This window comes from Mesocricetus auratus, unplaced genomic scaffold, assembly GCF_017639785.1.
Source record: "Mesocricetus auratus isolate SY011 unplaced genomic scaffold, BCM_Maur_2.0 Super-Scaffold_100021, whole genome shotgun sequence".
NCBI classification, from domain to species: Eukaryota; Metazoa; Chordata; class Mammalia; order Rodentia; family Cricetidae; genus Mesocricetus; species Mesocricetus auratus.
Window position 1 is genome coordinate 39,979,419 of NW_024429202.1, and position 23,877 is coordinate 40,003,295.

General features: G+C 42.4%; 1 protein-coding gene across 3 annotated transcripts; it reads right to left on the reverse strand.

Moving 5' to 3' along the window:
• Positions 1-1,479: 1,479 nt before the first annotated feature.
• On the reverse strand, positions 1,480-22,928 carry LOC101826160 (sulfotransferase 1C2). 3 transcript variants are annotated; one of them, XM_013126520.3, is made up of 10 exons: positions 19,405-19,683; positions 15,396-15,582; positions 14,934-15,059; positions 10,693-10,790; positions 6,845-6,971; positions 6,247-6,341; positions 5,931-6,111; positions 3,771-3,948; positions 3,637-3,677; positions 1,480-1,926 (listed from the first exon to the last, which is right to left on the reverse strand). In XM_013126520.3, the coding sequence occupies exons 2-8, from the start codon at positions 15,553-15,555 to the stop codon at positions 3,836-3,838; spliced, it is 900 nt and encodes a 299-aa protein (XP_012981974.1). In that variant the 5' UTR covers positions 15,556-15,582; positions 19,405-19,683; the 3' UTR covers positions 1,480-1,926; positions 3,637-3,677; positions 3,771-3,835. The 3 variants fall into 3 exon arrangements, with proteins under 3 accessions (XP_012981974.1, XP_040585443.1, XP_005087866.1); XM_040729509.1 differs by lacking the exons at positions 3,637-3,677; positions 19,405-19,683 and adding an exon at positions 22,838-22,928; XM_005087809.4 differs by lacking the exon at positions 3,637-3,677 and having other exon boundaries at positions 19,405-19,681.
• Between the last annotated feature and the right edge of the window lie 949 nt (positions 22,929-23,877).

Genomic DNA, 23,877 nt, shown 5'->3' on the forward strand with positions numbered 1-23,877 from the left:
CCAACATTTCTCTGTTTACTGTTGTTTGGATAACCTATCTATTGATGAGAGTTGGGTATTGAAGTCTCCCAATATCTCTGTATGAGAGCTGATATGTGATTTAAACTGTAATGGGGCTTATGAGCTGGAGTGCCCTTGTGTTTGGCGCATGGAAATTAAGAATCACAATAGTCTCATGATGGATTTTTCCTTTAATGAGATTTTTCTCTCCACCTCTTGTAGTCTGTGGTGAGACTTTTCTCTGAAGTTCTGTTTGAACTCCTAAATTTTTCATTTCCAGTTTTTCCTATTTGTATTTTGATTTAACTTTAGAATGTGGTATATATCCTATATCAAGAAAAATCATTCATTCCTTTATGAGTTATGTGGCCAGTTTTGAAGAAAATGCATCACTTTCTGATTCTTGGCTGCTAACACAGTATTCATACTGAGAACTGGAGGCTGGCTGCGACAAAGTTGACAATGTGACTTTAGAACTGGCTTGTAATGGGAATGTAGAAGACTGGTTTTGGGGGGTGGGCTAGAAAATTCCTCACATTGCAGAATCAAAGCTTCATGGGCTATGCTGGTGGGATTACAAGAGTACTATGAAACTGAAAACAGCAAAGGTCCAGCGCATGAGGTTTCAAAGACTCAAGGACATCTGTGTGGTACTTTGGCCAAGAATCTGGTTTCATTCTCTCTGTGTCTTGAGCACTGAAATTGAACATTCAATTGGAGGAAAATGGATTGATTTATTGTTGAGGATGATTTCAAGACAAAGAGAGCATTCAGGCTATGGCATGGCTTATGAATTCTCTTATCAGTGAAAAAGAGCAACTGTTGGATGGAAATATATAAAAACTGTGCAGATTTTTTCATATGAAAAGAGCAATTGAAATTTTGCAAACAGGATGCATGCTGGAAAAGAGGCTGTAATTGTTAGTGAGAAATACCCTGCAATGCCTTGGGTACAAAAGGAACATACACCAAGGACAAAACTCGGCTCATCATAGACTTCAATGTGTAAAAATGCAAATTGGTTTAAAATTTGAACTGAGGATGCCACTGGAGGTGTTACCTGATCCTCAGCAGTACCTGCTTAGAGAAGTGTTTTCCCAGGACCAGCACACAGAGCTGATACAGCTGTCATTCGGGGCCAGGCTGTATCTACAGCTGGCAGCAGGACCTTGGTAGCATAAAAGAATCAAGTCTCACTCTACTGCCAGGCAATATGCAGCAGGGTCAGAGCTCCTACACAGAGGTCCCAAAGGGGTATGGATGAAGCTGTAACCATGAAATCTAAGTTGCAATGGAAACACTAAGATGTTAGAAACACCAGAACCAGGGAATATCTGTCAAGGAAACCAGCATGAGTGTATTATATTAATTGGGTCAATTTTTACCCGGAACTGAATTATTTTTACTATCCATTCTTCCTATATCAAAACTATTTTCATATTTATCATGAATAGAAACAAACAAATGATACCAAAGAAATCAAGTAATTAAAACCTTCTTTTATTAAATTTTGTGCATATAGACATGGCAGGAAAATAGACCTGCAAGTGAAATAATCATGGGTCACTTCTAATAAAACTAAAATGCCTATGAAAGTACAAAGTAACAATTAATTATACTCCTGATGTAATGTTTCATTTACTTGATTATTTATGGTTCCAAAATTAGTAATTATTAAAGTTATCAAAGTGTAAATTGTGAACATACTATTGTAGTTACTGAACTAACAGTATACTTTCCATACTCTTTTTCAAGTACTGGTATTTTAATTTCTGAATACAAAGGAAAACCCCCAGGAGGACAAAGCCAGAGTCTGTGATGAACAGAGAAGCTTGAGTCTGTGATTGCAAAGATTCCACTGTTTACCCAAATCTTCTGTTAAGCAGTGCATGGTTGAGACACAGGGCTGGATCTTCTTAATGTAACCTTGAAAGGAAGCAATATAGACACTTCTATTTGGTTTGGAATTGTACAAGTAAACTCTATATCTAGAGAATCTCTGAATTACTTTGGTAAAAATATTAATGAGACATAGAAGCAAAAAATAAAACTTTACAATCCAATTAAGATATAAACATCTTTTATATAATAGAAGGTGTCAATTACCTATGCATATATAGTTAAATCTCAGTAGTAACTAAACACTCATCTATAAGTTAGACAAAATTAAGTGTTTTCCAGGGAACAGTGAGTATTTTATTGCCACTCATGGTGAAAGTGTTTACTATAGCAAGTATCTGGGATAAACAACATTTAAAGACAAAGGGTATATTTTGGCACATGGTTTTGGAATTTATATTCCATAGTCAGATGGACAAAATATCATGATGGGAGCAAATGGCAGAGCAAAACTGCCCACCTCATAGTTAAGAAAAAAGAAAAGAAAGGAAAAACAAAGGTCTGGGGGCTCCCATTCCCTTCCAGGGCATGTTCTGGTAACCTAGCTTCTACCTGCTAAATTCTCTTACACATTCTAACAGATTCTCCTCTCAGGAACACGATACTGTGTCCAAGTCTTTATAATGTGACCTCTTAGGAGAAAGTGTAGACTTGATAGAAAGCAACTGACATTCCAGCTCTTGTAATGTACCCTGTATTCCTGCTTCCACTACAACCTGCTCCTGATGCTCTTGTCTTTGGAATGTTGCTATTTGAAACTGAAATGAAAAGGTAAAAGCTGAGAACTTATGACCTGAAACATGCCTGCCTTTCTGACTTCTGAGCAATCATTCACTCATGCTATATGCTGTATGCCCCACACTGCCTTGGGCACTACAAGTAAGAAGGTGACAAAGACAGGAACTAGTGGGAGATAGACATAAGTATGCTGGCATACAAATACAGACAGACTCAGTTAAAATGGGCAAAAATGGAAACTAGGCAAAGGAGGGTTGCTCCTCATATGGGATGACTGTAGATAAATTGGCTACAAACATTCTGCTTTTATCCAGATACAATGCTTTCATTCTGTTTCTTTTATGGCACAGACCTAGGATTCCCTTTATTAAGATTCAGATTTCTAACATCTCCTTAGAGTCCTTCCCTTATTGTACCATCTAAGAACAAGCAAAATCATCAGACAGTGAGAGATGAGAACATGGTTCTCTATAGGAAGAGATTGGAAAGGATACCAAAGAAAATTTCCCAAAATGATGGGGATTCTTTGCTGCCTTGATTCAGATGTTTGTTGCATCTGAACAGGTAGAACATGTTCCCATGGGCTAGTTGCAACACATTGTCCACAAAGTGATTCTTTCCATTGTAACCAGGCAAAACCCTGATTAAGCAAGAAAGACATTAGGAACTTAATGTAGATTAATGTAGATGATATCTAATATTTGTGTGCTTGTACTTAAGGTAGTACATTTCAGAGTCAGGCTATATCTTCTAGTACAGTGGTTCTCAACTTTCCTAATGCTGTGATCCTTTAATACAGTTCCTGGTGCTGTGGTGACCCTCAAACGTAAAATTATTTTGTTGATACCTCATAATTGTAATTTTGCTACTGTTATGAATCGTAATATATCTGATATGCAGGATATCTGAAATATTACTCCATAGAGGTCATGACCTCCAAGTTGAGAACCACTGTTGTAGAAGAATGGAAACTTAAATTTTTTAGTATTCAAGACTTACTTTGTTTCCCTTAGATTATTAAGCTGCCTTGGTAATTTTTTCTGGAGAGTGGAAAGAATACACATTAACCATGACCCACATTTATAAAATTGTGATGTTAATAATCACAGAGTCTGAGACACAATCCTCCTCACATTTACAGTGTGCTTTTAGAGCTTCTTTTGGCTCCATGTTCTTGACATCTATCTTTACATCTTGATCAGAGTTTCATGCAGAAGTTTATAGACGTTCCTTTCATCTTCTCTCTGTAGAGTTCATCAAACCTCTCATTCTGGGCCACAGTGAAGTGGTTTTTCCAATCACCCACAGTTCCTAAAAAATGAAGCCCAGACAGGGGCATCAGTCTCTGACTGACAGACTTCATGTCCCTGAGTAGAGTGTGGAATGCCCACTTTGGAGCCAGCCTGGCAGTCACCAAGTTCCTCATCACCTTAGCTCTTTTGTCTGAGAGGCAGTGGTCATTTTGCAGGGCGCCAATTCTAAATCAAGTGGACAACTGATTCAAGGGAGCTTGAATTAGCTTGGTGACCTGGGATCCTGACCCTAGCAGGGGTACACACATATACTGGATATCCACAGTTACAAAAACAAATGGATGGCAGAAATAGAGCCATACCAGGGTATCTTAAGATGTTATGCTCATTCAAGATAGACAGAAAAAATATGTAGTGTGACATTCCATGTCCATGTATGTACTATCTAAGAACAAGCAAAATCATCAGACAGTGAGAGATGAGAACATGGTTCTCCATAGGAAGAGATTGGAAAGGATACCAAAGAAAATTTCCCAAGATGATGGGATTCTTTGCTGCCTTGATTCAGACGTTTGTTGCATAGTTGATGTATTTTTTTAATAAAAAATAGTTGAACTATACAGTTAATTTTTGTTAGTTTTTATGTAGATTATATATCTCAATGAAAAAAGAGTTTGGAGATAATTAGAATGAAATACTATTTTCAATAGACAGTGATTAAAATGATTGTAGATAAGGAAATACTCTTTGAAACACCTGTGATTGTTGTGGGGAATTATTCAGTGTGGTGAACAAAAATGTTTACTGTAGCATTAATCATAAAAATTTAAACACAGTATCTATTAGTATCTATAATTGGAGACCCGTACAAACAGTGATGTGCTGAGATCCATTTTCCTTGACCTAGAGAGATATTTCATATTCTGATAAGCAAAACTGTGTAGTGTACACACAGTTTGTGTTTAATGAGCAAAGTTCTATGATGGTATCTATATTTGTGTGTCTATGGACCAAAGCAAGCAAGCAAAGATGAAAACACAAGTGTATGAGAAGAATGGCTTGAAGAAAGACTACTTATCAAATCTTCACCATCGATTAAGAGAGAATAGAGTTGTTTTATTTCAGAGGCCCGGTATACTTTGCAGACAGCAAGGACCATAAAATAAATTAACTCATGTACTGAAAGAAAAACGAAAGACATTTTAGAGTAATATGTAAACCCCAATTCCCAGTTGTACTGTTACATAAAAGAAATGCATATGCTAATGAGATAGGGGAGGAGTTTTGTGCTATTCCTAGCTTCTTGGGAAAGGGGTTTTAATAAGGATATGTGGGAAATGGTCAAATCAGTATTGTTTTAAGTTATTTAATGTACTCACTTTAAAATAAACAGCACTTTTTTTTGGTTTTCACGAGACAGGGTTTCTCTGTATTGTTTTGGAGGCTATCAGTCCAGCTCAGCCTCAAACTCACAGAGATCTGCCTGCCTCTGCCTCCCGATTGCTGGGATTAAAGGTGTGTGCCACCACTGCCTGGCAATAAACAGCACTTTAAAACAACATTTTAACCCTTAAAACTGGGCCATATGGGCCAAACAGAATTCCTCTCTCAGGAAGCAGGAAGCATTAAGAGGCTGGTTTACAGCAGTACATGTTAAAAGTCATAAGCCTGAGCAGTTTGGGGTGCTGGTCAAAACTAAGTCATGCACAGAAGCCCAAGCAGTGGCTGTAAAGTAGGAGAAGGGCACAGAGATGGAAGGCAGGATGCATGTGTGGACAGTAGCCGCACTTACAAGTAGAGCCTACAGCAGAGTGCTAACTCCTGCTTCAAGAATCTCAGATCTGATGAGTCTAACCTCAGACAGTGAGGTTCCCAGTGAGGTGTCCACCAAGAATACCTAACTCTGGCCTTAGTTCTCTGTAAGACTTGGTTTGTATAACCTCTGTACAATAGGAAAGAGTCTCTAGCCTTCTTAAGAGCATAAAGCGTGTATTGGGGATGTACTGTCTCAGAATTAGAGATACAGAATTCCCCACAAACCTTTTCTCATGAAAGGGGAAATGGACTGGTCCAGGATAGATTTGGGAACTGTTGAACGATTTGTCATAGGATTCTCTTTCATTTTCTCAAATGATGTCTCCTGGACGATTTTATCCAGGATCTTTTCATCCAAGTTCTTTCCCATGAACTGCATTACCTTCTGGATTTCATGCTTTGGGTCCTGTGGGTGAGGGTAACACTGAGTTGGACTGGAAGAGAGTTTTAACAGTGACCCAGTTTTTCCCAACATCCCTGTCAGAAACACATTCCTTAAGCAGCTTCCCTGCCCCTGATTCCAAAGCAGTAATTTACTTACCCTCTTCATATCTTCATAGAAGAGGAAAAGAATCTGGTGTCTGTCACGAATTTCCCACCATCCTCTCACATGATCAAACCAGGATCCCCAATTTACTGTGACAATCAAGAACAGTTTTCATGAACACAAACTGAGTCCTCTTTCTCCTTCTTCCTCCTTCCTTCCTTCTCCTCCCCCTCTTCTCTTTTCGAGCATCAGAGACATGGTGGAAGGAAAAATCTTGCGCCTGATACATCCTAAGGGCACTGAGCTGCCAGATCTGAGCTCATGTGCTTTGGGTCAGTCTTAGAGATTTTTTCCTTAATATGCTAATTAAAGTGCTTACTGTTGCTTATACACAATCACCTGTACCTCATATGATAACAGGGACACCCAAGATGAGGGTAGCTCTACAGGCCAAGAAGTAGGATAGGGCTGCTTGCTGATTTCTGGGCTTCTGCATTGTGAAAGAAACCAGCCTCCTTTACCTGGTCCCTGTCAGTGGTGGGACTTGTCTAAGGAGGCACATGACATTCTGGGGACTCAACTATCTTGAGTAGTCTTCTCAAATCAGCTTTATTGGAGTCAGAACACAGGGGCGCCCAGCATTTCTATTTACCTTTCCCATTAATGAAGACTTCAAAATACTCGTCCCAGGTGCCTGGATCTGGAAGCACCTGGCTCATCCTGTAGAAATGGTAGTAGGAAACCATGCAGTCTTTAGCATTCCGAGCCACATAAATGAACTTTGGAGAAGAGAGGTGAGTTAAAGGGGCATAAATATGTGAAGTTTTCAGTTCTCGCTCTGGTTGAGTTCCCTTGAGGGATGCTCAGCTCTTCTGCACTGGCAGCACAACCTGGAGCTTCATTGCCAATTATGCTGCTTCCAGCCAGGCCCTATTAACTCATGAAAAGTTAGCTCAAGTCTTTTATTTTTTTAATTAGAAACAAGCTTGTTTTACATGTCAGTCCCTGTTCCCTCTCCGTCTCCTCCTCCCCTGTCCCCCGCTGACTAACCCCTATCCCATACCCTTTCTGCTCCCCAGGGAGGGTCAAGCCTTCCATGGGGGATCTTCAAATTCTGTCACATCATTTGTAGCAGGGCTTAGGTCCTCTCCCATGAGTCTAGGCTGAAAGAGTATCCCTCTATGTGGAATGGGCTCCCAAAGTCCATTCATACATTAGGGATAAATACTGATCCACTACCAGAGTCCCCATAGATTGCTCAGACCTCCTTACTGACACCCACATTCAGGGGGTCTGGATCAGTTCTATCCTGGTCTCTTAGTTATCAGTCTGGGGTCCATGAGCTCCCCCTCATTCAGGTCAGCTGTTTCTGTGGATTTCACCAGCCTGCTCTTGACCCTTTTGTTAGCTCAAGTCTTGATTTTCCCTTTGTTATCAAGAGCAAACTCTTCTTTAGAAACTGTCATGTATATGCTAATGAGCTTTCCAGAAACCCCAGCTTGGTTTCTGGACAAGCAGTAGCTCCATCTGGTGTTTGCATCATGGAATAGCACCATGTCTCCTATTTTCTAAGAGCACAGGCATGGTCATTTTTGCATCTGTATGATTGTATATGCCTGATTAAACAAATGCCAGGTTGTTTGAGTAAGGGTCAGGTTAAGGAACCCTGCTGAGAGACCCTGTCAACTTCTCAGAGATTTAACACATGTGTTTTCCAAGTCACCATGCTGCCAATGCTCCAATGGACAAAGTTTTCTAAAGTATTGACTCGATTTTTTGTTTGCTTGAATTCTAAAACTTTAAACCTCAGGTTGTTCTTTTCAAGTCAACATTGCCTGACATTATGTGAATGTCTTCTTTCCTGTTCATATGTGTGACTTCCAGCCACATCACATGACTCTCTTCTTTCCCCAACCCTCATTCCAACCCATTTCTAAGTTCACACTTATTTTTTCCTATTCAGATGCATAACATGAGAGGCTAATTTTGGTTTTTAATTTTAAATTATATATATGCATATATATATGTGTGTGTGTGTGTATGTCTGTGTGTGTGTCTGTTCTATTATAAAATACTATTTGGTGATTCTGATTATAATTGCATCTTATTTTGTTACAATTGTTCTTTTTTGTACAAATTTAACACTCTCTTATTTCTACATATAACAGATCTGTCAGAAGTTCTTAGGCTAACTCTGCTGGTCCTTCAGCATACACCCTTATGGTGATCTCTCCTTTGTGAATGTTGACATGTAAGATAGTGAGCACAATAGTAATCTGGGAGCCTGAGCTGAGACGACTATGGTGACTCTGGCAGTGAGCCTGTAGCGTCTTGTTCAGGGCAGGGAGAGAGAATTAATTGTAAAACCCTTTGAGAGGACCCAAGGCTGCTGAGAAGCTGCCCAGGGTCTCCTTTACTGCTCACAATATACATTTTATTGGTAAATTGTCTTGTGTCATTTGAACTACCTGAGAAGCTGGTCCAGGAAGCAGAGCTGCTGCACCCCCACTTCACACCCAAGCATGTTTATCTAAGTGTTCTCCAAGACCCTTTATCTGGGGATAGGCTGGTCCCCCAACTCTGTGACAGGGAGGAAAGGGGGCAGCAGAAATACCTAAGTACAAACTTTGTGTTCTTGGTAACATGGTACCTTGTTTAACACACTGGGAAAGAGAAGCCAGAAGTTTAGACCTGAGAAAGCTCAAGCCATAGGAAGAAAGTTCAACCCAGGACTCCAGCTGATGTCTCAATTTCCTCCGTCAGTTTCTGGCAGACATTATGAGCTCAGGATCTGCAGGGGTTACCTCTGACTGTTGCTATTTGTCTGTTTCCTTGAAACTCTATTCTGCTCTGCCTGTAACTCTTGACGGGTAAGCCAACTGTCTGTCCTAATGGATCTTCATCAATCAACTTTTGATGGCTGTTTGTGAGTTCCACTTTGGTGATATCCTCTTTCTGCTGGTATTTGTTCCTTGATTTGGAAGACTTACCCAGGGCCACACACACTCTGCTTTGCCTGGCACTCTCTCTGTTGGGAACTCCAGCTGACTACCTCAAGAGAACTTGCCCAGTCAATTCTGTTGAGTGCTCTGAGCACCTGATTTGAAGAGTGCTGTCTGTCTGTCTGTCTGTCTGTCTATTTCTTTCTATCTGCTTGCTGTTTACTGCTTGCTGTTTATTCTTAATTTTTTTTCTTTGGCTTGCTGTATATTTAATAAACTCATTCAAAACTGAAGACAAAGCTATTGTAGACCATTCTCTGGCCCACAGAACACAGCTCCTCTTTCTGGCCCTTGGTACCTCTGCTTTCTTTCCTCATTCTCCTCTCTCCTTGTGTTTAGGGTCTGTTCCAGTCCCTTTGCAAATATCAAAGCAACTGTTGCTGAATTACCCAGGGCATCCAACACTCTGGCACAACTCCAGACTCAATTTTCCTTTCTGAACTTTATTTCCTCTCTAATTTTTGTAACCCAGGGACTTTCTTACCTTGTTTGGTCTCAGTTGGACAATTTAAGATCAGTGGTTTTGTGATTTTCAATATCAATAATGCCAGAAATAAAATTTGCCCCCTCATTCAGCTTTGCTGTCAGGAAACAAGCCATTTGTTCACATGAGTCCCATCTATACACCTATCTAGAAATCTTTTAGTCCTTTATAAACAATACCTAATTTTTAAATTATTTTATGTATATGGGTGATTTACCTACATGGATGTGAACCACTAGCATGCAGCACCCACAGAAACCAGCAGAGGACATTAAATCCCCTAGAACCAAAGCTTCAGACTGTTTTGAGCTGTCATCGGCATGCTTGTAATTGGACCTGGATTCTCTGGAAGAACAGTCAGTGCTCTTAACCACTGAGTCATCTTTCTAGACCATTTTTATCCTCATTTCCTTTATTCCAACCCATGAAAATCACATCCTTCTCAGCAATTATTAGCTCATCCTGGGACCTACTGCAGGGTTCTACCCACTGCAGGGTTGTTCTATCCTTGTACACACCTAGCGTGGTCCAGCATCCTCTATGCGGCAAGAATGCACTACACTAGACTCTAGGGTACATGACACAGTCCTAGAAAAAGGGAAACAAGCCCAGAGGCTTCCGAGGCTTCAGACAAACTCTTGCTCTGTGGCTGTACTTTGCTTTCCCATTCTGTACGACTCTTTGCACTTTTTCTGCTCAGTCTTGTTTTTGCTCCATCCCATACGTCCTACAGGCTACACTATGGTTCCTGCTCCCCACCCCATGCCCAGTCTGATTCACTGAGGAATAGATAATCTTTAACAACTCTGTCTAGCCTCCTTCTTCACACCACATTTTAAACCAAGCAGGGAGATGCTCTACTGAGTTGATCTTCGTGTTTGACATTACTGCCGAGTCTTGGCACTCTGAGGTAATGAATAGATAATGTCGAGGAAGGTATTCTCACCCAGTTTCTGGAGGCATAGTTCTCTGGGCTTCCTTTCCCAGGTCCCCAGGGAGCTGCTGTTGTCTTACCTTACAGTTACTTGTCCAGAAAGATGGTGGCAGCAGCTGAGCAGGAAGATGACTCTTCAATGTCCTTGGAGATGGCATCTCATTGGCTTTATCCACACCTTTAACAGAGTTCAGGAGTTGCTCAGCACTTGGGAACTTCTACTCCAGGTGATGCTCACCTTACCCATCATCCACACGTGGATCTTCCTATTTTTGGGGGGAGGGTGCTTAGAGGGAATCCTGGTATTGCTTTTATGTTGGTAGGCTTATGTAGCAAGAGAGCTGAATATGAACTTTGAAGGAATTTACTTTGTCCATTTATAGGGGATGACATGGGGTCTTCAATAATTGTGTCTTACTGAAAAAAACCCAAGTCAGACTGGTCCTCAGGCCATGTCCACCTGAATCAGCCTTTTTTTATATACAGGTAATGTTGAGCCCCATTAAGTACTTACATGTGGCTCTCTAAGCCCACAGAATAACAGATTCCCTGGGCGCCCAAACTCCAGGGGAATGGCAGACCCCAGGATATTAGAGAACCACCAGTGGCATCACTACACTCACCTGTGCAATGGGTACAACCCCAACTAGATGTGCCCACACACATGACTGGAGTTGCACATTCCTACTCTGAAATTCCTTCTCCTCTGTTGTTGTAGATTAATCAGAGACAGACTGGCAATGGGAAACCTTCCATGTCCTCTGAGACCTATAAGAAGGGCCCCCTTCCCTTTGTTGGTGATAGGCTGCTTTTGGTCTAAACCTTTGTCTTACAGCAAGGAAGGGCTAACTGTAGTGCTGACCCTGGCCTGGGCAGGCTCATGGTGGTAGAGGCTGGGTGTTTTCCACCTGGAAGCCTGGTCTCACCACAATGTCCCACGCATGTGTGAAGAGTCTGGGAAGTGGGAAGCCAGTGAAAACTGAGGGCTAAGCATGCCCAGGATTGGCCTTTGGTGTCTCTTCTCAGCTGTCTCATCTGTCATCTTTCCCAGGGCCATGGTACTAGGGGTGGCATGGTTTCTTGTGATTAAGAAGAGGAAGGGGATGGGCTCAGGGAAAGTTGGATCCAAGTTGTAAAACCTTCACTGGCTGCTGGGTGTGGTGGCACACGCCTTTAATCCCAGTACTCAAGAGGCAGAGGCAGGCAGATCTCTGTGAGTTTGAGGCCAGTATGTAAAAGTTGCTGCTTTGGGGGATAACTCATAGTGTCAGACACTCACTGCTCCTCTAGGTGCCACTCTAGAAAACAGGAGTCAGTGAGAATGGGACAACACTAAGGAGACATAAAAAAGGGGGGGGGGCTTCCCTCATCCTACCTTGTCACCTAGGTTCTCATCAGAGCCCTTCCATGCTGCTGTCTGTCTGTGTGTCTACGGTGTTAGCAATTCTTTTAACAAGCTTTTAGTCTCAAATAAAATTATTCTCAGTGTCCTCTAAACCCCCAAACCTGAGTGCATTTTATGGGCATCTCAAGTGGTTTGGTCTGTCACTTTGAGGATGATAAGCCGGAAGCTGAGAATAGACAAGTGTGTCTTACCGAGGCAGAGCCGGTCAGGACCAGAAAGCAGGTCCTTCTCATCTCCCTGCCAGTCAGAGCTAAACCTCTCTCTGGTTCTATGCTGTGACATTTTATCTGTGAGGCAAAAATCATGCTTGCTGACACATGGTTTATGAGTTTTGCACTCCTATTTACAACCCTTACAGGGACTTGCTCTGTGAAATCATTGGGTTAAACTGAGGTAAGGGGAGATAAAGAGAATGCAAACTCTAATGGTGTTTCTTTCATCGAGAAGTCAGCTGTTTGCAAATAATGCCACTGGGAGCTGAGAAGGATTGCTCCTGAGGACTAAAGTTGCTTCAAGTACTGGGGTGAATTCAAGCTGTTAGGTGGCACATTTGAATCTGGGCTCTGATCCATAGGTGATGGTAAAGATTCTTTTACATGAAGAATCAGAAAGCCTGCCACATGGAGGAGGGCACTTATAAAAACTAGAAATATGACTGGTAATAAGTGGCATTTAATTATAAATGTGCAACAGGGTATGCTGTGAAGTGACATACCATATTGCATGCATGATGTGAGGTCTGGAAGGTGACCAGGTGTAATGGTTACTTTCCATTGTCAACTTGATAGAACTGGGAATCACTATGAAGTATATCCCTTGGTATGTATGTTTATGATGGAGTTTCCAGAAAGACTCACTGAAAGGGGATGGGGAGTAGACTAAATAGAAAGGAAAAGGTGAGTTACTAGAGATGCAATGTGATCAGCTGCCTCCAACTTCTTGACAAATCCATAATGTGAGCTGAAAGTTACATTTCACACTACAAACATCCTAAAATACTATAGGCAGAGCTTAATATAGGCCATTCTGGTAGAGATTTGGAAGACCAGAATGCCAAGAAAAGAGTAGATAGTGGAGGCCCAGCCCATGACGTTTCTAAAGAGCTCTGTTGAGAACTTGGCTAGAGGCTATTTTATTACATTTTGTGAAGAGTCTGCCCACATACTGCTCTTGCCCTAAGAATCTCAGTGGGGCTGAATTCATAAATAAGGCGCTAATTTATTTAGCAAGGAAATCCCAAGACTGGACAGTGTCATATTATGGTTGTTGCTCATGGCTGTAACTCAGTTCCACAGTGAAAGAGAGCAAGTAAAACAGAAAGAAATGTGGAAGGAAAGAAGCCTGGCTTGATTTAAAAGTTCAGAGAAGGCAGAACAGAAGTGACTGTTAGTTAAGGAGACACACCCCCTGGGGGCCAGAGTGAAGTGGCCCTGCTCGGCAGAAAGGCAGGAGAGGCTATGCTGACAGCTGCCCTCTGTGGACCCAGGAGTTGTGCGCAGTGACCACTGTGGGGGAGAGGCTGATCACTCTAGCCTCCAGATGGTTGGAACACAGTGCAGAAATCTCTCTCTCTCTCTCTCTCTCTCTCTCTCTCTGTGTGTGTGTGTGTGTGTGTGTGTGTGTGGTGAAACACTTGTCTCCTGAAAAGGGTAAGAGAGTAAAACTTGATCTACTTGTAATTTCTTTGTGCCTTCCTTGACTGTGATGCATAAAGTTCTTCTTCCTTGAGAGCGTGAAACCACTCACTGGCCTCTTGTTTCCTGAATAGGCGTCATATCACAATATCTATTTGCTCCAAAAATGAAACTATTCTAGAAGGGAAATGCCCTAAGTCACTTCAGAAGAAATAAGGAAGCAAATTACATGAAGGGGAGTTACAAAAGGCAACCTAGGAGATTTCAGGCACCCCCAAAAAACAATCACAGTCAGGGTAGTCTAGGCTGGGGTGACACCCCACATAGGGGTCACAGCAGGGCTGGACCAGACATGGGACTACAAAGCAAGTGGCCACCTACACAGTCAAAGATTTCTAGAAACAGGCAGAAAGGATATCCTGACTTGAAGACATCTCCTTGCCTGGGTCACAGGTTCCCAAGTGCATCTGCTCAAGGACTTCCTGTCTTATTTGGAAGGACCCATCAGAACCTGCCAATGACTCTTCTGAGAGCACCACACTTCAACGTTAGAATGGCCCTGACTTCCCCTCACAGCCTTTGTTACCATGACTCTGCAATGTGATGACTGAGGAAGATCAGGCCCTGCCTTGGTGTCTGTCTTCTGACTGTCTTGGTGAACTTTACCCCATGTGTGAAGAGAAAAATCATCAGGTTAAGTGTTAAGTGAAAAAAAGCTTTACAGCTGGGTAAAAGTAATGGACACCGTGTGTGTGTGTGTGTGATGTGTGAATTATCAGACACTATCCAGGAAGCGCTTGGTTATAATGGGGTAGGGTATGAGAGAAGAGGTGTGTGAGCTAATAGGGTAGGGTATGAGAGCAGAAGTGTGTGAGCTGCTGATGAGTTTTGCACCTTCCAGTGTTCTACAGCTGCACCTAATCAGAGCAAAAATGTGATTTAAAAAAAAGTGAGAAAGAATCTCACCTTTACAAACATCTGTCTTCCTTACTGACTCACGTTTTATGGGATTAAATACAAGAAAAGAGATAGATTTGGGCATAGTGATACACACCTTTAACTCAGCACTCAGAATAAAGATACATGTAGATCTCTGTGAGTTTGAGGCCAGCCTGGTCTACATGGTAAGTTACAGGACAGCCAGAGCTGTGTATGGTGACCCTGCCTCAAAAACCTGGGGTGGGGTGTGAGGGAGGAGGAGGAAGAGGAGGAAAGATTGACAGGCAAGACAAGGAAAGAGACGAGACAGGAGGGGAAAACATAAGGGGTCAGGGGCTCTTACCTGATGGCTGGGGTGGCCGTGCCCACTCAATAAAGGGGTGCCGGTGTTGAATGAGGGCTCGCTGGCACTTCTCCACATCCCCGTTCTGCTCAATCATGTCCACTATTTCTTGAATCCATGTTGTCCCTGAGGAGACAGGGAAGAGAAAGTGCCCTAAACCCATTATTCTTTCTTCAAACATTCTGAAGAAGGGACATGGGGTCACCTTCCACTTGAACCATGATCATGTTAGCTATAGCAGGAAGACGTTGGATCTCTGAGGAGAGCAGAACTGCAGCGGTAAAACTCACCTCTTCTGAGGACCAGTGAATGGCAGAGGAGAGTGAGCTTCAGAAAACCCAGGACTACAGACATTTGAGATGGAGCTCACCATTGGTCAGAGCCATTTCAGGGAGTTCTAACAAGGCAAGGAGTTCAGATGGCTCACAGGGGGAGGCTGGAGCTGTTACTCTGCTGAGTTACCTGATTTAGGGTAAGTACAAATGAGGAGGTCATCTGGCTTGGCCTTGAAGGTCTGAATCTGGCTCCAGTTGTCCACAGTGTCAGCTGACAGGGGGACCCCTGCTATCTCCGCTATCCCTTTCCATGTTGTTGGTTTACTCAATTCTGGGACCTGGGCCATAGTGTCTCAGGGTGGAGGGTCCAATTCCTGTGAGAAAAGAATGGAATGAGATTTTTAAAATACCATGAAAAAGCATAAACAGCATGAAAAGAACTCTTACCTCTGTGGCGTTAGTAATATTCTCACTGTTATATGTCCATCACCCTCCATCTCCAGAAAACCTTTCACTTTCGTAGATGGAAACTAGGGGCCCATTAATGCTAAGTCTCTGGTCCCTGGCTACCACCATTTCCCTTTCTAGCTCCTCGAACTCTAGATGCTTTAGATAAGTAAATAGATTTTGTTCTTTTGTGAATGGTTTTTTTAAATGTAGTTTAATGTTCTTGCAGATCACCTATATTACTTTTTTTTTGTTTTTTGTTTTTTTTGTTTTTTGTTTTTTGTTTTTTGTTTTTACGAGACAGGGTTTCTCTGTATTGTTTTGGAGGCTATCGGTCCAGCCCGGCCTCAAACTCATAGAGATCCGCCTGCCTCTGCCTCCCGAGTGCTGGGATTAAAGGCGTGCGCCACCACCACCCCCACCCCCCACCCCACCCCCTACTCCCCCACCCCACCCCCCACCCCCCACCCCCCACCCCCGGCGCCTAATTATTACTTTTATCGTATGCCTGCTTGTATATGTTTTATCCATTTGCTTATCCATGGCACCTGAGTGCCTTCTTTTAGGTACTATGGACGACGCCACTATAAACACAGTAGACAAATATCTAAGCCCCGATTTTCATATTTTTGAGTATACAACTCAAAGCACAGTTGCAGGATTGAATGTTTACATTTTTGAGAAGTTCTAATAGCACCTTTCTTCATTGGCTATTATCATCTGAGACATCCCCCAGCAGTGTATAGGACTCTCTAATTGTCCCTGACATGTAATGTAACTGACTAAATATCCATCCCAATAGATTTGTTTGGCCTTTTCTTCATGAATATCATCCCATGTGCTTCTAGTCTACTTTGCCGTTTTTTTTTGGAGAGATGCATGTTTTTGTATTATTTGTTTGCTGTTGTTTGCTATACCTAGAAGACTTGGAAATACACAAAAAGGAGAGCAGGAAGAGTGAGGCTCTAATACTCAAGATTAAGTGAATATTGCAATTCCTGAAGACATTTACTACTGCTGCACAGAGAAAGGACAAGGTGACATTCAGTGATTGCTACAGTGTGCTGAGCTGAGTACCTTTATACACTACTCATTTTTAATTATTACATAACTTGAGCCACAGAACATTAAAAAGGAAGGGTCTTCATGGAAAGTGTAAGAGTAAATAATTTCTGGAAATTGAATAAAGGAGACTAGCTCATCTACTCCAAGGAGTAAGAGAAAAAACAATATGCCCAGTCGCTTTCAGGGTGACTTAGGCTCTCAGAGACAGCTGGATTCTTTAGAATAGACACAGTACTTTTAGAAAATGAAACAGGCAATTCCTCTTGAAAACATTTCAAATGTAAGCAGTAGCTGTAATAATATGGCAGAGAGGCTGGCCTTCTAAGGACACTCTGAGATGTGGTGTAGTCAGCTTCAGCAGAAGAAGGTAGATTATTGCCATCTTCTTCTTCTCCTCCTCCTCATCCTCCTCATCCTTTTCTGGGGTAGGGGTGTGAAAGGGACTCTCTACATATCCCAAGATGCCCCAGAATTTACTGCCCCAGATCCCAGGCTGGTACTGAATTCACAGTTCTCCTGCCTCAGTTCCCTCTGTGCTGAGGTGAGAAGTGTAAGCTACCCCACTTGGTTTGGATCATTGGTACTTCTCTTTGACATTTATTAGGTCCTGTCCCAAATTTCCCTCCTTTTTTAATTCACATCACAATTTTGACACAAAGAAATAATTATCATTTTTCTGAATATGGGAAGGTTTATAAGTCACAGGACCAAAGGCTTGTGGCGGACCTCGGCTAATATCTGCCTACAAACCCATCATCTTTTTTTTAAAATTGCTTCATTTTAAGTTGTAGGTATGAATTGTGCATTGAAATTTGAAAATCCCTTGCAATGCTCCCATTGGCACCAAGAAGACTATACCACCCAGGATCTGTTATTATGTAATGTATATTTGTCCTTTTCAAATACAAATTGTGGTATGCAACATTATGGCTCACAAAGATGTCCTCATCGTGATCTCCAACAGAGCACTAGTGAAAGATGAGGGGGCACGAAGAAAGTAGTTTGACTTGGTCAGACTGCCAGCTCAGAGACAAAGATAACCAGCTCTCAAGGCCTCTAGAAGCTGAGAAGCTCAACAGCAGCCTGGGTCCTTTGCCTGCATAGAACCAAAGGCCTCTGAGCAGCAGATGAACTTAGCAGGGATGCTCTTCCAGAAGCTGCAGGAGTGCAACTCTGCCACTTGATTTACCCAGAACCTGTGCTCCTTCAGACTTCTGACCTCCAGGACTTAAAATGATCAACGGGGTGTGATGGCAAGCAGCATGAGGGAAACTAGGCAGGAAGGTTTTGAGCCAGAAGCCAATCTGGGTTACAGGGAGACTGTTTCAATACATCAAAATGAAACAACAGTAATGAAAAAGTATGCATTCAGAAACCCAGGCTTTTTTTTCCTCTGTTATACACAGGGTCCTGATATGTATTACCATGTATACCAAGTTGGCCTCAAACTTGCCAGGGTCCTTCTGTCTCTGCCTCCCAAATGCTGGGATTACACGCGTGTACCATTACATGTGCTACCACACGTACTATCACATAGAGCCAGGGACACTCAGTAGAAATCGGATCCTCAAATGTGAATCTGTTCCCAGACTTGCAGTTAGTGTGTAGTCCAGGCCTGTCTCCTGATGCTAGACAGCATCTTATCACAGGGAACAACTGACTGACTCTCCAGCCTGAGCCCCGGGCCTGGCAGGTTAGGTATATCTAATGCTGGCATTTTCTAGTGCTGATAACCTCATGGAATGTCAAGAGGCACATGGCTAGTCTGGTGGCCACAGCACACAAGGGCTGTGAGAGAAAGACAGCCATTAGAGCCTGCTACTGCTGCCCAGGGCCTGCAGTGGATTCAAAGTGCTTGCTGCTTAGTGCATTGTGTCCCCATCCACTGTGTTGGAGGCCCACTGGGTAGAACCTGCTGGCCGCCTGGGGGCAGGAGGTGCAGTGGAAGGGTGGAGAGAGTGGGTATCACTGGAAGGAAGACAATGCTGTGAGTCCCTATAGAAACTTCAAGGCACTATCACCCTCCCTTTGGCCTCAACTGATGGGTTACATCAGCTATGGTCCCAGCAATTTTTAGAATTGGGCCACCTTTTCATCCTGTCAGGTCACCTTTTGTGAGACAACCTCTCTCAGCAGAAGCCCTTGCTCTTTTCCAAGCAGTTAGCCTTTTGCTTCATTTTCTGAGACACAGGGTCTCATACTGTCTTCCAGACAGGCCTCAAACACACAGCGGTCCTCCACCCTCACTCTCCAGTAGGTCTTACATTGCATGTAAGCTTTACAGATCCTTTACCAGGCAACCACCTTGAACAGGGGACCCAGGAAAGTCCCTTTTATAGACTCAGCTTGAGCGGTGGCCAAAGGCTGGGACAAATGGAGGGCCCTGTGGGGAGAAGAAACAGTCATAGCCAGAGAAGTCTAGTTGGCTGGCAAAGGGAGAGGCTTGCTGGAGGTGGGGAGATCAGGGTGCTTAACGTATCCTGGGGAAGAGTGTATATGAATTTCTAACTTGAACACAGCCAGTGTTGGTTTCACATGCCTTTGTTTTTTTTCTCAGGTTTCTTAAGACTTGGAATCTTTCTGGCTTGAGCCAAGCTACTTCTACATTAGCATTTTCATGGCTAAAGATTAAGAACACACACCAACAAGTTAGACCAGACATTTAAAATAAGCTGTGTTCTTACCTTCAAGCTGCAGCTGGACTGCCCCAGAGTTCCGGGAGTACAAAAGTACATTTAGAGGAAGCAGGAAAGCATTTCCTGGGTATGGCAAGCACAGAGGTTCAAATTCTACCCTGCCGAAAGTACCTGACCTTCCTCAGGTGGCCAGCAATCCAGAAGGCTCTGCTGTTAGTGTGGGCAGCTGCAGCCTCAACCAGAAGACTCAAGACAACAAGAAACAAACCTTGATATCTACCCAGTGAGGAAGTAATTCTCACTGTATAGTGACTACTGAGATACAAATCTCTACTACCTTGAGTACCAGCAGACTCAAGGCTGTTTAGATGAATGCATAGAGGCAAACACCCTGCTCCTCCCTCTCTGTGACCACCTAGTACCCCACTGTGCTCAGCCTGCTGACTTTGTAGCAGAGCTCCATGCTCTTGCTGCTTGGGTCTCCTCCCACCCCTAGTCTGACAGAGAGTCTAAAATGTGCAAACACTCGGGTGTCGCCATGCTTACATCTAAAAAACAAAAGAGCTCCAAAGCCTCCACATTCTGGCGTTTGCTCAGAAACAACCCCATGACTGGCTGAGTGTAGTACTCATTAGTTATTCACGAAGCTGATATCCATGCCCCAGTGTTTGCCGTTCAAGACTGATGATGGTAAGATGTGCCAAACTAACAAGTTATTAGCCACCACGTTTAACTAAGTAAACTAACTCCCATCCTCCCCATCTATAGTGAAAAGAAGCTTAAAACCTGTGTGAGTTAAAAGGGAATTTCAGAACAACAGTCCATTATCTATCTTAGCCTTGCTGGCTTTCTGAAGAAATCTTTTTCCTTTCACAACAGCTAGCCCCTTAGTTCCTTAGGTCCTGCTCTACTGGTAAATAAATAGGCTTGGGTTCAGTAATGAGGAACCTAGCAAGCTGGCTGCAGGATCTCACGTATCCAGCTGGACCTTCTTTGAGAATGACGTTTTACATCTATAAAATGTAATATATGCTACCTACCTCCCATCAACACTATTAAATAAAAACAAGGAGATGAACACACCCACCTACCTCAGACTAAGTTGTTGCAAAGACTGGTTCTTTCCCTGTCTTTTCAGAGCACATTCATCAACACTCACATACAGAAGGGACAGAGCAAAAGTCTAATGCTAGAGCTTATGCATGTGTTTATACTTATCTTATCCCATGATAGATATATTTGCATGGAGGCAAATTACATTCCTCAGTGTCCTTGGCTATCTTGGAAATCAAACTGGATCATGTGTTAATCTCTTCTGGCAACTTCCAAACTTGCTTTAGTTGCTCAATTAAAGCTTACTCTCTCTCCTTTGATCCTGTACTTTGTAAGACCTCACAGCTGACATATTTTCTACCATTCTTTTCAAAGGAGGTTACCTGTGTTGACTTGAAAGTCACAGTTGCCCTGTAGCAGAAGTCCCTGTGTCCAGGTGTCTGTATGGAGATACCCTACACTACATGCAACTATTTTCACACCTGAAGTGGACATGTGGCCTTAACCTTTTTCCTCCACATAACAGTGTCATTTTTTTGTTTGTTTGTTTTTCGAGATAGGGTTTCTCTGTATTGTTTTGGAAGCTGTTCTGGAACTCGATCTGTAGACTAGCCTGGCCCGAACTCTCAGAGATGTGCCTGCCTCTGCCTCCTGAGTGCTGGGATTAAATGCATGCTCCACCAACATCCAGCCACAGTGTCATTTTTTTTAATTGAACAGGTATTTGTTGAGGGTGACTGTAAATGAGATAACCCCACAGTTTGCTTCTACCATCCTGTGATATGTATTTTGTGAGCATTGCTTCCAGCTTCTTCTTCCATGGTCACAGTGATGAGCTGGAGCACTGTTCAGTGCCCCAACAGCTCTGCCCACCTCTGCTGCCACATACAAAGCTGTGGGACAACAACCAGATGCCAGTAAAAGAGAATCGAGAAATGTTAAACCATGTGCTACAGTGGAAACAGTCAGCTAGAAACCAGGACAGAAAGAATATGAAAAGTCCTAAAATATTCAGTACACTTCTGACAGTCCATGGATCAAATAAGGGGTCTCCAAAAATGTAAATACTAAAATTCTAATCATGTATGCACCAAACAGGCACACCCAATTTCATAAAACAAATATAATTAATTAGAACTAAATCAATAGATCTAGATACTGGATTTAGATATTTAAATATTGGAGGACTCCATTCTCACAAACTTAAGGGTTCTTTGCCTGATTGAGGTTCTGGTTATATCCTGTATCATTTTTTCCTCTATGGGCATTATTTTTTACCCTTGAGAATCATGTGCTGATTGTGAAAGGTCATCTGATGGTTCAGGGTATGAAAGATTGTGTGTGTGTGTGTGTGTGTGTGTGTGTATGATATGTGTGTGTGTATGATGTGTGTGTGTGATGTGTGTGTATGTGATGTGTGTATATGTGTGTGGGTGGTGTATTGGTATGTGTGGTGTATTGGTTTTGTGTGTGCATGTGTGATGTATTGGTGTATGTGGTGTATTTGTGTGTGTGTGTGTGTGTGTGTGTGTGTGTGTGTGTGTGTGTGTGTGTGTGTGGTGCTTGAAATGGAATCAGAGCCTCATGGATACTACTCAAGAAGTCTATAACTTACTGATATTCCAGACAAGTATAACTTTTAAAAAACATCTTTCTTGGGGGCTTGAGAGACGGCTTGTTGGTTAAGAGGTTTGCTTGCTCTGGGTTCAATTCTCATCACCCACACAGTGGCTTACAACTATCTGTAAGTCAAGTCTCAGGGGATCTATACCCTTTTCTGATTTCCATGGGCAAAGACAAAACATTCACACATAAAAATCTCTTAATAAAATGAAATAAATAATAAAGCAAATAACATTTTTCTTGTTAGTCAAGGTCATTTGAAATTTGTCCTTGTCTATTTTTGTTTGTTTGTTTTTTGAGACAGGGTTTGTCTGTGTAGCTTTGGAGCCTTGCTCTGTAGACCAGGCTGGCCTCAAACTCTCGGAGATCTGCCTGCCTCTGCCTCCCAAGTGTTGGGATTAAAGGCATATGCCGCTACCGCCTGGGTCTTCTTATCCTTAAAAGAGCTAACAATACCACAAAACTTGAAAATTTAGTAGCATATTCTCTTATATTTTTATTGTGAGTCATCTTTTCAGCCCTAATAGCAAAATTCCTATGCAGTGTTTAAATCCAATTCATTTGAAGAACTAAGTAAAGTCAAGGCCATTAGACCAGCAGTTCTCAAGCTGTGTGTTTCAACCCCTAGCAGGTATCCTGCATATCAGATGTTTACATTACTATTCATAAAAATAGCAAAATTATAATTATAATTTAGCAGCAAAATAATTTTATGAATGGCAGTCACCACAACATGAGGAACTGTATTAAAGTGTCCGTGCGTTCAGAAAGTTGAGAACCACTGATCTAGTCTATCTTTACTTACAGGATGGTGTGTAGAGGCAAACAGTGTGTACCAGTGGAGCAGGTAGAGTGCACGTCCTGTTTTTCTGGGAGAGTCTCTTACCAGAATCTGCCTTCAGACTACTGAGTGCCCTGACCCAAGGTATATAACTGGCATCATGGGAATCCACCTACACTGGCCCCATCCAGAAAGCGTAGGCATATCTTGGCTTGAATGCTGTGGCTTTCTTCAGGAAATCTCTTTCCAGCATTGTCGTATTAGATTCTGATTAATTAGCTTACTTTTGATAGTAATGGCCACACCTAGGTTTGAAACTAATGTTGTATTTCTGTCTTCTGGAGAAAAGGGCACACAGGTTGAATTAATTCTCCATGTGGGACAAAGTGGCAGAAGCATACTTCTTGGAAACCAAGCTTCCGTGGAGGACAGTACAGCATCTGCATCTCCGTTGAGTCTCAAGGGGATCACTGGTGGCTACTAGCTTCTGACACCGTGTTCTATTTAGAAAGCCAAAAGGTGCTGCAGACAAATAAGGAGCATCTGTTGATTCTATATAAACATGGAAACAGGTTCAGAGGAGCCCCTTAATAAATAAAAAAAGTAGATACTGAGATTGCTATAGTAATTGGTGATCACTACTATTCTTCATTCATCCAGCCAGCCAGCCACTATTGGCTGATCACTAGGAACTGTATTAAACATGGAGTGTGCAATGAAATAAGTCTTTATACATTCTTCTTATGATTTTTTGAAAAGTTGACATTTGTCTCTTTTGCTACTGACTTCAAAATATTAAGACGAAAGGCTTGTAATCTTCTGGGCTGTATGGAGACTTGAGCAGGGGCTGCTCCTGTCTCCTGTCTGGGCCTCCTGTTTCTCTAAGAAGAAGATGCAGTTCTGGGGTCAGGAGAGATAAAAGAATAGGGCATAGGGCAATGTGATTCCCTGTTCTTTCCATTCAGATCTTCTTCCTGGCTGGTAACCACGATTATCTTTCTGAAAACCTTCAGTGGTGGCACCTCTACATAGCAGGGGTCTTCGTTTGTTTTCTCTTCCTATAA